This window comes from Neopelma chrysocephalum, unplaced genomic scaffold (assembly GCF_003984885.1).
Source record: "Neopelma chrysocephalum unplaced genomic scaffold, ASM398488v2 Primary Assembly neopelma1_174, whole genome shotgun sequence".
Classification (NCBI taxonomy): domain Eukaryota; kingdom Metazoa; phylum Chordata; class Aves; order Passeriformes; family Pipridae; genus Neopelma; species Neopelma chrysocephalum.
The window spans coordinates 164,151-177,701 of NW_020897836.1; the positions used below are offsets into that span (position 1 = coordinate 164,151).

The 13,551-nt window shown below is 53.1% G+C and overlaps 1 protein-coding gene across 1 annotated transcript in view; it reads right to left on the reverse strand.

The window, feature by feature from the left end:
• EXOC6B (exocyst complex component 6B) overlaps nucleotides 1-13,551 on the reverse strand; it is a 326,193-nt gene that overhangs the window by 6,513 nt on the left and 306,129 nt on the right. Inside the window, exons 21-22 of the mRNA XM_027701907.1 lie at nucleotides 11,176-11,407; nucleotides 2,760-2,776 (exon numbers count right to left, since the gene is read on the reverse strand). Coding sequence (XP_027557708.1) covers nucleotides 2,760-2,776; nucleotides 11,176-11,407 — 249 coding nt within the window. The remainder of the gene's footprint in view (nucleotides 1-2,759; nucleotides 2,777-11,175; nucleotides 11,408-13,551) is intronic.

Here is a 13,551-nt window from a genome sequence, read left to right on the forward strand (position 1 = left end):
CTTTATTAATTTGTTTATTATGGTTCTGCTAATGTTTAATTATCAAGCGTTATTCATTTATGAATATTTAATGCTGATTTATGCATGACCATGTTAATTTATAGGGCGCTCTCACTCTGTTATCTCTATTTTTGGGGTGAATTAGTGGATTTGAGGTCTGAGACATCCCGAGAAGGTGGGTGGGGAAGGACCCCAGAGCTCTGACACTCCCAGCCCTGGCAGGAGGACGCTTTTGGGGTCAAAGTCACCACAAATTTCTTCAGTCCCCAAATAACCCCTGGTGTTGTTTGACCCAGTCCCCCGGGATCTCCCACCACATTTGTTCCATCTCAGCACCTTCCAAGTGCTTTGGGAGTGTCTCCAAGGAGCAGAACTCCCTGGGGAGGTGTGGGACCTGCTCAGGAGCTCTGGGGTTTATTTTGGGTGGATATATCTCCCAGAGATTGGGAGTCCCAGGTGCTTTCCAGTCCTTTGTGAGAGAAACCACAGAGTCCAACAGTGGGGGAAGGAAAAGAAGGTTAATTACAGAATCCCAGGAGATGCTGAGTTGGAAGGGACTCACAAGGATCATGGAGTCCAACCGGCCCTGCACAGGAGTCCCATGTGCCAACTGTGACAGTCCCTGCTCCAGACGTCCAAAATTCCCACCTGCTCACCTCCACGAGTGCAAACTACAGACCAGCTTTCCTAAATTCCCACACCATTCCATTTCTTTATTTTCCTTAAAACCCATACAGGAGCTCCCATGTCTTTCCCTCACCCCTCAGAGCACCCATCCACAAGGGCACTGCTGAGGATCCATGGGATGCAGCCTTCACCTCCACCATCTAAACCAGGTTAATGAAGAGCTTCATTCCCCTCCCCTGTCCCAAACATTCCACCTTGGAGAGCAGCTGTGACCTCTCTATTTAGGGACAGACTCCCGTGTCTTTCCCTCATCCCTCCGTGGCTTTCCCACCCTCACGGACACAGTCGAGGATCCATGGGATGCAGCCTTCACCTCCACCATCTAGCCCTGCACAGGACCATCCATAGGAGTCCCACATGCCAACTGTGACAGTCCCAGCTCTAGATCTCCAAAATTCCCACCTGGTCACCTCCACAAGTGCTCCAGCACTCCCAGAGGAGTCAGGTGAGGGACGAGCAAACTACAGACCAGCTTTCCTAAATTCCCACACCATTCCATTTCCTTATTTTCCTTAAAACCCAACCAGGAGCTCCCATGTCTTTCCCTCACCCCTCAGAGCACCGGCTTTCCCACCCATCCACAAGGGCACTGCTGAGGATCCATGGGATGCAGCCTTCACCTCCACCATCTAAAACAGGGTAATTAAGAGCTTCTGCATCTCCCCCTCTCCCCAAGCATTCCACCTTGGAGAGCAGCTGTGACCACTCTATTTGGGGACGGACTCCCGTGTCTTTCCCTCATCCCTCAGTGGCTTTCCCACCCACATGGACACTGCTGAGGATCCATGGGATGCAGCCTTCACCTCCACCATCTAAACCAGGTTAATTAAGACCTTCTGCATCTCCCCCCCTCCCCAAACATTCCGTCTTGGAGAGCAGCTGTGACCACTCTATTTGGGGACGGGCTGCCAAGCGCGTGGACGTCTTCATCTCCCGCCTCCGCGCGTCCCGGCGCCCACCACCGAAGCCGGGAGAAGCCGGGAGAAGCCGGAACCATAAGAGGGCCCATTGTCCCCGCGTCTCCATGGTTTTCCTGGAGGCCCCGGCGCTGTTTAACAACGCGCCCTGCCCCGCCAAGAAGGGGATTTAGCTCCTCCGAGACCTCGAGATACAAAACAAAAATGTGCAACAAGATTCTCTTTTGACTATGTAGGTCAGGGCAAAAGAAAAACAAGCCGTCGGGAACAATCCCGCGGGCCGGCGGGGGGGACGGATTAGCCGGGACCTGAGAGGCCTTTTCCAGCCCGCGGTCCCGCTCGGCTTTGTGCGCCGGGGCCATTGTGTCAAACTCCAAAGCCGGGCTGAACATGGTTGGCAGGAGGTTTTTTCCAACGGTTGGCACCTCCGAGGGACAACCCTCCAGGATGATTTCACAGGCTCCCTTCAGGCGGGGAGCGGCGGGGCCAAGGCCCTCCCGCCTGGGGTTTGTCGGCCGCTGGGAGAAGTTGTGACGGTTGTAGAGGCTAAATGGGAACCCCCCACAAGGCACCAAAGGCCTCTCGCCGGTGGCCCCGGGGAGGCCGAACGTGCCTCGGGCAAATCCTGAACAAAGCAGAACGAGTTTATTGCCGTGGAAAAGCGCGGCCGGAGCGCCCGAGGGGCCAGGTAGCCCTTCGTGGGGAACGGGGATAAAGGGCCGGGGGAATGGGGTGAAAGGAGTAGGGAAATGAAAAGGTGAGGGGTAGAAAGCGGTTGGGAGAAGGTGGAATTCAAATGTTGGGAGTTGTTATAAACAGGGAAGCGGCGCAGGCTCAGGAGCTCAGAGGAGGCCCCGGAGATGCTCCCAGGCAGGGCTGGAGCCCCTCTGCTCTGGAGCCAGGCTGGGAGAGCTGGGGGGGTTCCCCTGGAGAAGAGAAGGTTCCAGGGAGAGCTGAGAGCCCCTTGCAGGGCCTGAAGGGGCTCCAGGAGAGCTGGAGAGGGACTGGGGACAAGGCAGGGAGGGACAGGACACAGGGAATGGCTTTAAACTGACAGAGACACTCCAATGCCGTGGAGGTGCTGGTCAACTGTGGCTGAACATGAGCCCAGGTGGGCAAGAAGGCAAAGGGCACCTGGATTGTACCAGCCCTGTGTGGCAGCAGGACCAGGGCAGTGCCCGTCCTGGTGCTGGCCCTGCTGAGGCACCTCCAGCCCTGGGGGTAGTTCTGGGCCCCTCACAAGAAGGACACGGAGGGGCTGGAGGGTGTGCAGGGAAGGGAACGGAGCTGGGAAGGGGCTGGAGCAGCAGGAGCGGCTGAGGGAGCTGGGGGGGCTCAGCCTGGAGAAAAGGAGGCTCAGGGGGGACCTTCTGGCTCTGCAACCCCCTGACAGGAGGGGGGGAGCCGGGGGGGGGTCGGGCTCTGCTCCCAGGGAACAAGGGACAGGAGGAGAGGGAACAGCCTCAAGCTGTGCCAGGGCAGGAGAAATTAAGGAAAATTTCTCCACAGGAACAGGCTGCCCAGGGCAGGGGTGGAGTCCCCATCCCTGGAGGGATTTAAAATCCCTGTGGATGTTGCACTTGGGTACATGGGTCAGTGGTGGCCTTGGCGAACAGTTGGACTTGACGATCCTCAAGCTCTTTTCCAACCTAAACCACTCCGTGATTCCAAACGCCCCCACCTCAAGCCAGACCTTCCCGGAGCTCCCTCGGAGCCCGACTCCCCCCGGCTGGCTCCCGACAGTGACGGATGGCCTGTGTATTTTCCAACTGTTTGCCCACATCCATCTTTTGGGCTCAGCAGGTCCGAGGATATCCAGGGCCGGCACCTTTGCCGGGGGCAGCGCCGGCGCTCCGGGTCGTGCTCCGGAGGGGAGAGGGCCGGGGAGGAGGAAGCCCGAAGGCTCAGGGAGAGCAGCCTCGGAACGATTTATCTGTCACATAAATGTGGTTTTATTGGTTTTACTGTTTCAACTTTTCACCTCTGCTGCTAAATCTGAACGGCCCAGATGCACACACACAGAAAAAAAAAAAATAAAAAGGGAAAGGAAAAACCCGCCCGGGCTGCTGAGGGTCTGCCGGGGGAGTTTCCAAATAAAATATGCAAATACCATTAATTCTTTAAACGAGAGTCTCTCCCTTTCAAGGCCATAAATCAAACTCGACAGCACATACACTGGGGGGAAAGGGAAAAGAAGAGGAGGGGAAAAAAATAAAGAGGAGCTTTTAGCACGGTGATGCTGAAGGGGGATAAGCTCAGGAAGCTGCAGGGCTTGTGGAGAGCAAGAGAGAGGTTCAGGTGTGTGTTTATAAAAATGAAGGAACGGAGAGTGGTTTCAATGTGATGCCAAAAGAAAGGTAAATTAATTAAAAATAATAAATTTAAAAAGAAATTAAAATTGGTTTTATGCAGATATATGAACTTTTCCCCGAATGGTGAAAATTGAAATGGTCGAATTCAAGAGAGGAAAATGCTGGAAAGAAAGAAAGAAAGAATTCAACTGGGAACCAGTTGCCAGCCCTGCCCCAGGCTCTCCTAAGCAGGGGCTGAGAAGCACTTTCTCCCCATTTCATGGACTCACAGACTCACGGAATCATCTAAATTGGAAAAGACCTTTAACATCATTGCCACAGAATCATTTAAATTGGAAAAGACCTTTAACGTCCTCGAGTCCAACCGTCAATTCTACCTCAAAACCCACTTCCTTTTCACTCCCTTCGCAACATCACGTTCAAAAACATTCTTTTCCTCCGAGCAGAGGCTTGTTTTTAAGCCCCTCACCCCAAGCACGGGGAAAGGATGGTTGAAAACCTCAGTGCTGGTGGCAAACGGGGACAAGGCCATGACTTTGTGTCTCCCTCCAGACGCGAGGCGAGGCGGGACAGCCCTGAGCTGGGCGAAATTCCTTCAGCCAAACCAGGAATAATGGAATGTGAACCCCCCAACTGACTCAAAACACAGTTTGCAAGCTCTGCCAGAGCCCTGAGAACAAGATCTGAGCCAGCACCAGCACTGGCACACTTGCCCTCCGTGTCACAGAGTCACGGAATTATGGAATGGTCGGGTGGGAAGAGACCTTATGGAACATCCAGTTCCACCCCCTGCCACGGGCAGGGACACCTTCCACTAGCCCAGGTCTCTCCAAGCCCTTTGGACACTTCCAGGGATGGGGGAGTCCACAAATTAGACCTCTCAAGTGGGAAGTGATGCCCAAGGTAAAGAAGATGGCAGGAGAGGGAGACCCACGTCTTCCAAGATAAATAAACCCCCCCAAAAACCCTCTTGTCCTATCTCAGAGAAGTCAGAATGATGCTGCAGGGATAACTCTGGATCTGGGATCCTCTCAGCCCAAAGGACCTCTCCTCTCCTCCTCAAGCCTAAAACATGAAGGTCAAATATTTATGGGATCACAGAATCCCAGAATGGTTTGGGTTAGACAGGACCTTAAAGCCCATCCTGTTCCACCCCCTGCCATGGGCAAGGATACCTTCCACTAGACCAGGGCTCTCCAAGTCCCATCCAACCTGGCCCTGGACACTTCCAGGGATGGGGCCGTGACTGCCTTGGAAGGGATTTGGTTCCATAAGGGACATTCCCTCATCACAATGTTCCAGTCCTTAAAGGGTGGCTACAAGCAGGAGGAGGAGGAAGGATCTCTCCACACAAGGAGCCCCATGGAGAAGACACATAAAGCCTCCGAGTTACAACAGGGGAGGTTTTGTTCCAACATAAGAAAGAAATTCCTTAAGGTGAGAACAATCTTTCACTGGAACAACTTCCCTGGGGATGTGGTGGGGTCCCCACTGCTGGAGGACTTCAAGGTGCAACGAGAGAGGGTGCTGGATCATCTCATCCAGGCTTCCTTTCCCACAGAAATGATCTCTCAAGGTCCTTTCCTAACCTGCTTGTTCCATCCCAGAAATAAACATCCCTTCCCTTTTATATTATTATAATATATATAAAATATTATTATAAATATTACCACAATGTTTATTCCCAGTGACAACAGTGAGCACCAAATGGATTGAGGACTTTCCCCTGCCAAGACCATCCCGGCAGATGAGATGGTGAGAGGGCTGGTGGGAAACATTCCACACAGAACCAAACCTTACCTAAAAGGGAAATAAAAGCCTAAATTAGGGAATTCTTGTTTCCCTGCAGCTGTTTATCACCCTTTCAGCCCTTGTTCCTCCAAGCACACCCAGCCTGGGAGCAGGAGGTGCATGAGGTTTTCCTTACAGAGGATTTTTGGGAGACTCGGATCCACATGGAAGGGCCAGCGATGCCACATGGTTACAGCCAAGCTTTCAGGAGGAGTTTTATGTCCCCTGGACACCAGGGCGTGGAAAAGTGTCAACTAAGTCAGGCTTGGTGTTTTCCCAGCTGGAAGGAGCACTCCTGCCCTGAAACCTGCTCAGGGTCATCCATGAGTGACTGCTCCCGCTTTCAGGGGGAGAAGGAGGGAGTATTTTCAGAACCAAGCTGAAAAACAGCTCTCAAAAGCTTTATTATCCCTTCTAATCCTCACAACCTCGGAGCCTGGTGCTCTTTTTCCACAGTCTTCGTGGCAGCACGTGGAATGAACGGCCTCTGACCCGACACCTTCCACAAATGGGCAGTGCTGGCAAGAGATCACACCATGAGCTCACAAACCCATGGAGATCTTGCCTTTAAAAAGCTCATTTCACTGACTTAGCACCACAACTCCTTCCCTAAAGGTGACAACAAGAGGCTCAGAGTAAATCAGCACTTGAGTCCCGCCTGTAGGAAGGGACAGGATGCTCCCAGGGGGACCAGAAACCAGCCAGGTATGACCCGACCCTGCTGGGTACTTCCATAAAAGATCAAAAACTATGGAAAACCAGGGGGAATTCCCGGTTTGCCCATGCCTAAGCTCGCCCACAACCCATCCCACCGCTGGCTGAGCAGCCCCTACTAGAAGCCAGCTGGGAATTGTTCCGGAGCACAAAAGCCCAGGGAGCTTCCAACATCAGCAGCCACAGACAAGGACATCCAAACTCATTTATTTTGGGGAGGTTTCAATTATTCCTCGTGGGAAAGGAATATTGAAAGAGAAAGAAATATTGGAAGCGATGAGGAGAGATGTGGGTTTGGACAATAGTGGTGCCCAGAAGAAAAGGCACCGGGAATTGGAACATCATGTTGGTTCCTTTAATTGTGAAAGACACGGAAGGCAAAACTGTGGCCTAAGTGAAAACAGGAGCAGATTTGTCACTGATTTCCATGGAAATGAAGATTTGCTCTGTGTTTGAGCACCCTTTGCACGAGGGGGTGGGAGCAGTAAACTGATGATGCCCAGCTTGGAGAATGTTCAGCTCAAGGGATCCACACACGGAGCCCAGGGAAGGTTTAATTGGATTTCAGGTGCTCACCAGCCCTGGATTTCCCGGAATTACTACAGATCAGGGAGTTCTGCTTGGAGCTCCAACCCTCCCAGTGGCTCCTGGGAATATGTTCCACCCAGGGATGTCCTTTCTCCTGAGCACTCACGTAGGAGTGTTCAGAGGAGAACCCAATCCAAGTTCCTCATTTAACTTGACTGATTTTACAAGCGAAGGCAGCAATTTAATCTTTTTTTTTTTTTTTTTTTATATCTGCAAAAGTCAAACAGTTCTTGGAAAAAAAACACGAGAGGAATCTGGAAGGATTTATGGCAGACAGGACAGTATGTAACAGAGAGAGAGGTTTGAGACCAACAAAGCCCTAATCTGTCCAGTCTGGATTATTTTCAGATTCATATTATTGCCTGTTTATAGGTTTTTGTATTCCTGACATCAGATTTCCAGCGGGAAGGGCTCCAGAAAGCTCTCTGCCTGCGTTGTGTACACAGAGAGATCTCTCCTGGTTTTCCATCTGCAAGTGTTCATGGTTTATGAGGAGGAAAAACCTCTGGCTTTCCACCTGCTTTGAAGCACCGCCGGAATTACACGGGGCGTCCTTCCCGCTCTTTCAGAAGGTGTTTATTCCCAGGGTCTCGTTAAAAAACCCCAACACAATTCTACCTTCAAAACCTTTCTGGTTGTAACTCACAAAAAAAAAAAAACAACCCTTCCTTTTTGGGTTAAATTGAGGAATCCACCTTCTCCTCCCACCCCGCCACACGAAAACCACACGAAGGAGCCTCGAGAGGTTGTTGGGCTTCGAGAGAAGTGCTGCAAAACACGAGCTGAGGAGCAGCACATCCTGTTGGGGTGACAGTCCTTGAGGTGGCTGGAAAGTCCCCATCAGCTCCTTTCACATCCCGCTCACTTTGCTGGTGCAGGACCGTGGCTTTTACTCATTCCCTGGATATTTGCCCGGAGGGGGAAAGTTAAACCAAATTCTAGGGAAATCCCAAGTTTCTGTGCTGGTGGCAAAGCACTTTGGGGGGGGGAAAACAAACCAACCAACCAAACAAAAACAAGGCATGAAAATGATTTGGTGCAAACCCAGTGGGATTTCAGTGTTTCGGGATAAAATCCGGCGTTTCCAGCGATTACCACCCGGCCGGGGGGGGGGGATTTTATGAATGGCCACGAGAACAAAAGGAAACTCTGCCCCTGCTGGGTTTCGGGAGCCAATTTACACTCCTTAAAATAATTCCTTTTGGACTCATCAGATTCTCCGGGCAGGTTCACAAGTTTGCAGGGAGTATTTCCACCCTCCAGACCCTACGATCCGGGCAGGACACGAGGACAATACTGGGCAGGAGCCAAGAAGAAATGAAAGAGCCTCGGAAGAGCGTTCCAGAGGGACCGCTATTGAATAACACTTTGCTTTTCCATTTAGCCGTCACAAAAGGGGGATTCATTCCCAAAGAAATGATGTCTCCTTTAGAAGCATCCCCCCAGTAGCTGCTCCGGGCTCAGACACATCCAAGAGCTGCGTCCAACCCTGCTCCCAGCAAGGATGGAGCTGGTGGAATTCTCCAAGGTCAACATCCAGTGTTACGGGGGGCTGAATTTGGGATGTGATGCTTGGAAAACTCTCAGCTTGGAGATAATCATTGTTAGAATCATTTTTGAAGGTGTTTCAGGCAGGAAAAGGTGGGTTTGGGGAAGGTAAAAGACCCCCCAGCTCCGTGGTTGGGAGGTGGTGGCTCTGTATTCAGGTACCCCGTGGATATGGGAATTCCTTCCTGCTGCTGTATTCCAGGTGTGTACGGCCTCCTGGATTTATCTGACTCACCCTGCCTGACCCACACTTCAAAATCAGAAAGCAGAAAGATTTTCCAAAGAAATCTACATGGGAAATCCAAATATCAGGATCCTTTGCTAAGGGAAGAGTTAAACACGAGCACAAAAAACCCACAAAACCCCCTAAACAGGGGAAAGGAGGCTGAGAGGGGAGAAAAGCAACAGTTCAGCAGATCCAGCATCGATCTGATTGTACCAAAGGGGGAAAAAAAATCACTTTGATGCCCCTTTTCCAGGGGAAAACAGACAGAGCAGCCAGAAAGCTTTGGGGATGGGAGAAGGTTGATGCTCCTCATCCTCTGGTAGTTCAAGGGACCTGCAGGGCTCAGGGTCTGCCCAGAAGAGTTTATAAACAGGTGGGACGTGACACCCAAACACCCCAGCCAGGGGTTGGAGGGTCTCCCACCCGCACGAGGAGCAGGGATGGGTGAGCCGGCTCAGCAAACGGGATACCTCCTTTCCACATCCCAAAAAAAGCCGGGATATCTGACTTTAAAACGCTCCTGACATCCCTGAAGCGCCGGCATCGCCTTCCCTGAGCCCCACGGGCACCAAACCACCACCACGCCGCTCCTTCCTGTTGCTCAGCTGACGCCGAGGTCGCGGTTTTCTTTTGTTTACACGTTAAAAAAAAGGGGCTAAAAAAAAAAAATAAAAAGGAAAACACACACACAAAAAAAAAAAAGGCAAGAGGAGGTGACCTCTTGCTCACCCCGGGCGGGCTCTGAGAAGCTGCCGCTGCCTTCACCTCCGGATGAACTTTCAGATTATCTCAGACAAGATTCACCTTGCATTGAACTTGTCCCCGGCGCGGCAGCGCAGTCACGTAACCTTGATTAAACATTGCAGCACGACGTGGCTATAAATTTAATGAGCGTTATCAGGGCTTCCTCCCGCTCCTCCTTGGGCAGGGGGAGCGATGGAAGCGCCGGGAAGCGCGCGCCGGAGCGGCTGGGAGGTGGAGGGGCAGGGAAACCTCGGGTGGGTGGAGGGACGAGATGGGAGATGGGGGTTTGGGAAGGTGGGTGATGGGGACACCACTTGGTCTGTTCAGCATAGAGGAGACTGAGGGGACACACACTGGGGTCTTCAATGTCCTCACGAGGGGAAGAGGAGGGGCAGGCACTGATCTTGTCTCTCTGGTTTTGTGCTTCCCATCATTGACTTCAGAATCCCGGGATATGCTGAGTTGGAAGGGACCCCCAAGGACCATCCAGCCCAACCCTCAGCCCTGCACAGGCCCAGCCCCAAGAGTCCCCCCCTGTGCCCCAGAGGATCAGCCAAACCCTCCTGGAGCTCTGGCAGCCTTGGGGCTGTGCCCACTGCCCTGGGGAGCCTGGGCAGTGCCCAACCAGCCTCTGGGGGAAGAACCTTTCCCTGAGATCCAACCTGAGCCTGCCCTGGCACAGCTCCAGCCATTCCCTGGGTCCTGTCACTGGTCCCCACAGAGATGATTTGCTGTGGGTTTGGTTCCCACACATGGAGAAGCAGGAACAGGAGGGAGATAGAGCAGCTCCTGTGCTGTTCAATGCAGTGAGTTGTGTCTGGGCTCTGCAGCAGGAGCAAGTGGCTCCCAGTGCCCACCACGAGCAGGGATAACCGCCGGGATGATTACAGGGCTTGCTGCTCAAAGAACCAGCTGAGGGCACTTGGTGTGTTCAGCTGGAGAAGAGGACACTGAGAGGAGACCTCATTGACGTCTTCAACATCCTCAGGAGGGGCAGAGGAGGGGCAGGGACTGAGCTCTGCTCTGGGGGGACCAGGGACAGCACCCAGGGAAGGGCTGGAGCTGTGCCAGGGCAGGCTCAGGTTGGATCTCAGGGAAAGGTTCTGCCCCCAGAGGCTGGACATTGAGGACCCCAGTGCGTGTCCCCTCAGTCTCCTCCAGGCTGAACAGGCCAAGCAGTGCCAACACCCACCCTTCCCAAACCCCACGTGCTGAGCAGCACATTCTGTGACTCTTGTGACCGAAGCAAAAGCAAAAAACCCCGAGCAACGAGGCGCTCCGCCGATCCCGTGGGTCCCTTCGCCCAGCAGGAAACCTTCCCGGGGCCGCGGCCTCCTAAACTCTGGCTGCCCTTTTCCCGCCGCCCGTCGCCGCGTTCCCGGAGCTTTCCAAGCCGCAGCCGTGACGGGAGGCAGAGGCAGCCGCCTCTTCACCTCCCAGCTGACACGGAGGGAACGGGGAGAGAGCTCGGCATCCGCGATTCCTGCCGCGATTCCAGCCGCGCTTCCAACCGCAGGGGTCACTCGGCCGCGCGAGGGGAGAACGTCTGGGCGGCGAAATAGATACACCCGGGTTCAAGTGCTTCGAATACTTTCCTTTTTTTTTTTTTTTTCTAAAAACACTCAGAACTGAACTAATATATCCCTGCTTTCCATGATAACTTCCTCCCGAGCTCCGGGGTTTTGTTTAGCAGATCCATTGTTCCCGGCCGGCCTTGCCCTGGGGTCCAATCTGACCGCGGTCTCATTTTTCCCCCCTATGTAACCGATGCTTATTTCTTTAAGCTCCACTGTAAACACAAACCACGCTGCGCTGCCCCGGCCTGGCTTTGCAGGAGGGGCAGGCTCAGACCTGGGACTGCTCCCTTTTGTGTCGCTTCCCTAGGAGACAAAAAAAAAAGGTTTGGGGCTGCCGGTTCCAGGGATTCGAACACCTGCGGGATGCGGGTGGTCCCCGCGCTCCGGCGCTGGATCGATGACCTTGTCCTGCTTCCAAGGCTGGAAACATGTGGCCTTGCTAATTATAGACTCTTTAATGTTCATTAGGGGCAGGGGCTGAGGCGGCAGCAGCATCTGGAGGCCTTTGAGGTGCTCGGGGTGAAGGAGGGAACCACCAGACAGTGCCCCATCGGTGGGGACAAATAGAAAACAGGAATAAAACCTGGGCAGAGGGGATGGTTCAAGGAACACAACAGGAGATGGGGATTTGGGAAGGGTGGGAGATGGGTTTGTGCTTCCCATCATTTCCCTGTTGTGGGTTTGGTCCTCGCCCAGAGCATCCTCCTCGCCCCAGCAGTCGGAGTAGGGGGAGCTGGGGGGATCCAAGAACTGCTCCTGCTGAAGCTCCAAGGGAACATTTGGAGCAAAATGGGCTTTTTTTCCCCCCAAGGCTTCTCTCCCCCTGGTTCCTAAACCAGCCTCCCAGAAGAATCAGGTTGGAAAAGACCTTTAAGATCATCAGGTCCAATCATTCCCCAGCACTGCCAAGGCCACCCCTGACCATGTCCCCAAGTGCCACATCCACAGAGATTTGAAATCCCTCCAGGGATGGGGATCCACCCCTGCTCTGGGCAGCTGGGCCAGGGATGAACAACTCTTTCCAGGAAGGAATTTTCCCTATTTCCAACCTGAGCCTCCCCTGGCACAGCTGGAGGCCGTTCCCTCTCCTCCTGTCCCTTGTTCCCTGGGAGCAGAGCCCGACCTCCCCCCCGGCTCCCCCCTCCTGTCAGGGGGTTGCAGAGCCAGAAGGTCCCCCCTGAGCCTCCTTTTCTCCAGGCTGAGCCCCCCCAGCTCCCTCAGCTGCTCCTGCTGCTCCAGCCCCTTCCCAACTCCATTCCCTTCCCTGCACACGCTCCAGTCCCTCCATGTCTCTCTTGTGAGAGGCCCAAAACTGTCCCCGGAATTTCAGGTGTGGAGGAGACTCATCTCCCAGGAACCTGCCCAAAGATGGACCCAGCATCAGTACAGAAGAAACCAGTGACATTGGGGTCTCTACCCAAGGGAGAGGATGGAAAGGGCACCAGAATCAGGGACCTGCCACCTGGATTTGGACACAAGACTTGGGGATCTGTCAGTGGGATTTGGACACCAAAATCAGGGACCTGCCATCGAGATTTGGGAACAAGAATCAGGGACCTGCTACCTGGATTTAGACACTAGAACTGAGGATCTGCACCAGGATTTGGGCACCAAAATCAGGGATCTGCTACCTGGATTTGGGCACTAGAACTGGGGATCTGCCACTGGGATTTGGACACCAAAATCAGGGACCTGCCACCAAGATTTGGGCACCAGAATCAGGGACCTGCCATGGGCATTTGGGAACTAAAATCAGGGACCTGCCACCGGAATTGGGAACAAGAATCGGGGACCTGTCACCAGGATTTGGACACCAGAATCAGGGGTCTGCCACTGAAATTTGGGCACCAATATCAGAGACCTGCCACTGGGAAGGGATTAGGGATGGAGGAGGTAACCTTGGATGACAGCAGCTCCCCCCAGGAAGGTTTGCTCACCAAACTCCCAGAGATGTTCCCCCCAAAGGCACCGTGTCCTTCCCTGGCAGCACCACCTGCAAAACTAATTGAGCCCCTGAAACAACCCTGCCAATTTGGGTGGTTGATCAGGACTATTTTTATAAGGCCACGGGATTTATATTTCCAGAGGCCGAAGGAGCGTTTGGAAAACAGGGAGAGTCATTTGGAGCCGTTCAGGGGATTCTACGGAGAGGGAGACGCAGGAACAAGTGGATATTTAAACCAGCTGTGGAGACAGGGCTGGTAAGGAAACATTTGGCTTAAAGTAAACACACAGAAATAAAAGAACTTTGCAGGAGCAGAAAAAAAAATCGTGGAGTTTGGCACCGCTTGGCATCGGGAAAAAATAACTGGATTTCTTTGGCTTCTGGAGATGAATAAATTCCCAGGGAAAAGGCGAAGGTAAATTCGTGATTTCACCTTCTATTTTTGATTGACAGGGTAAAAAGCCTCTTTTTTTTTTTGGAGGATCTGCCACCAGGATTTGGG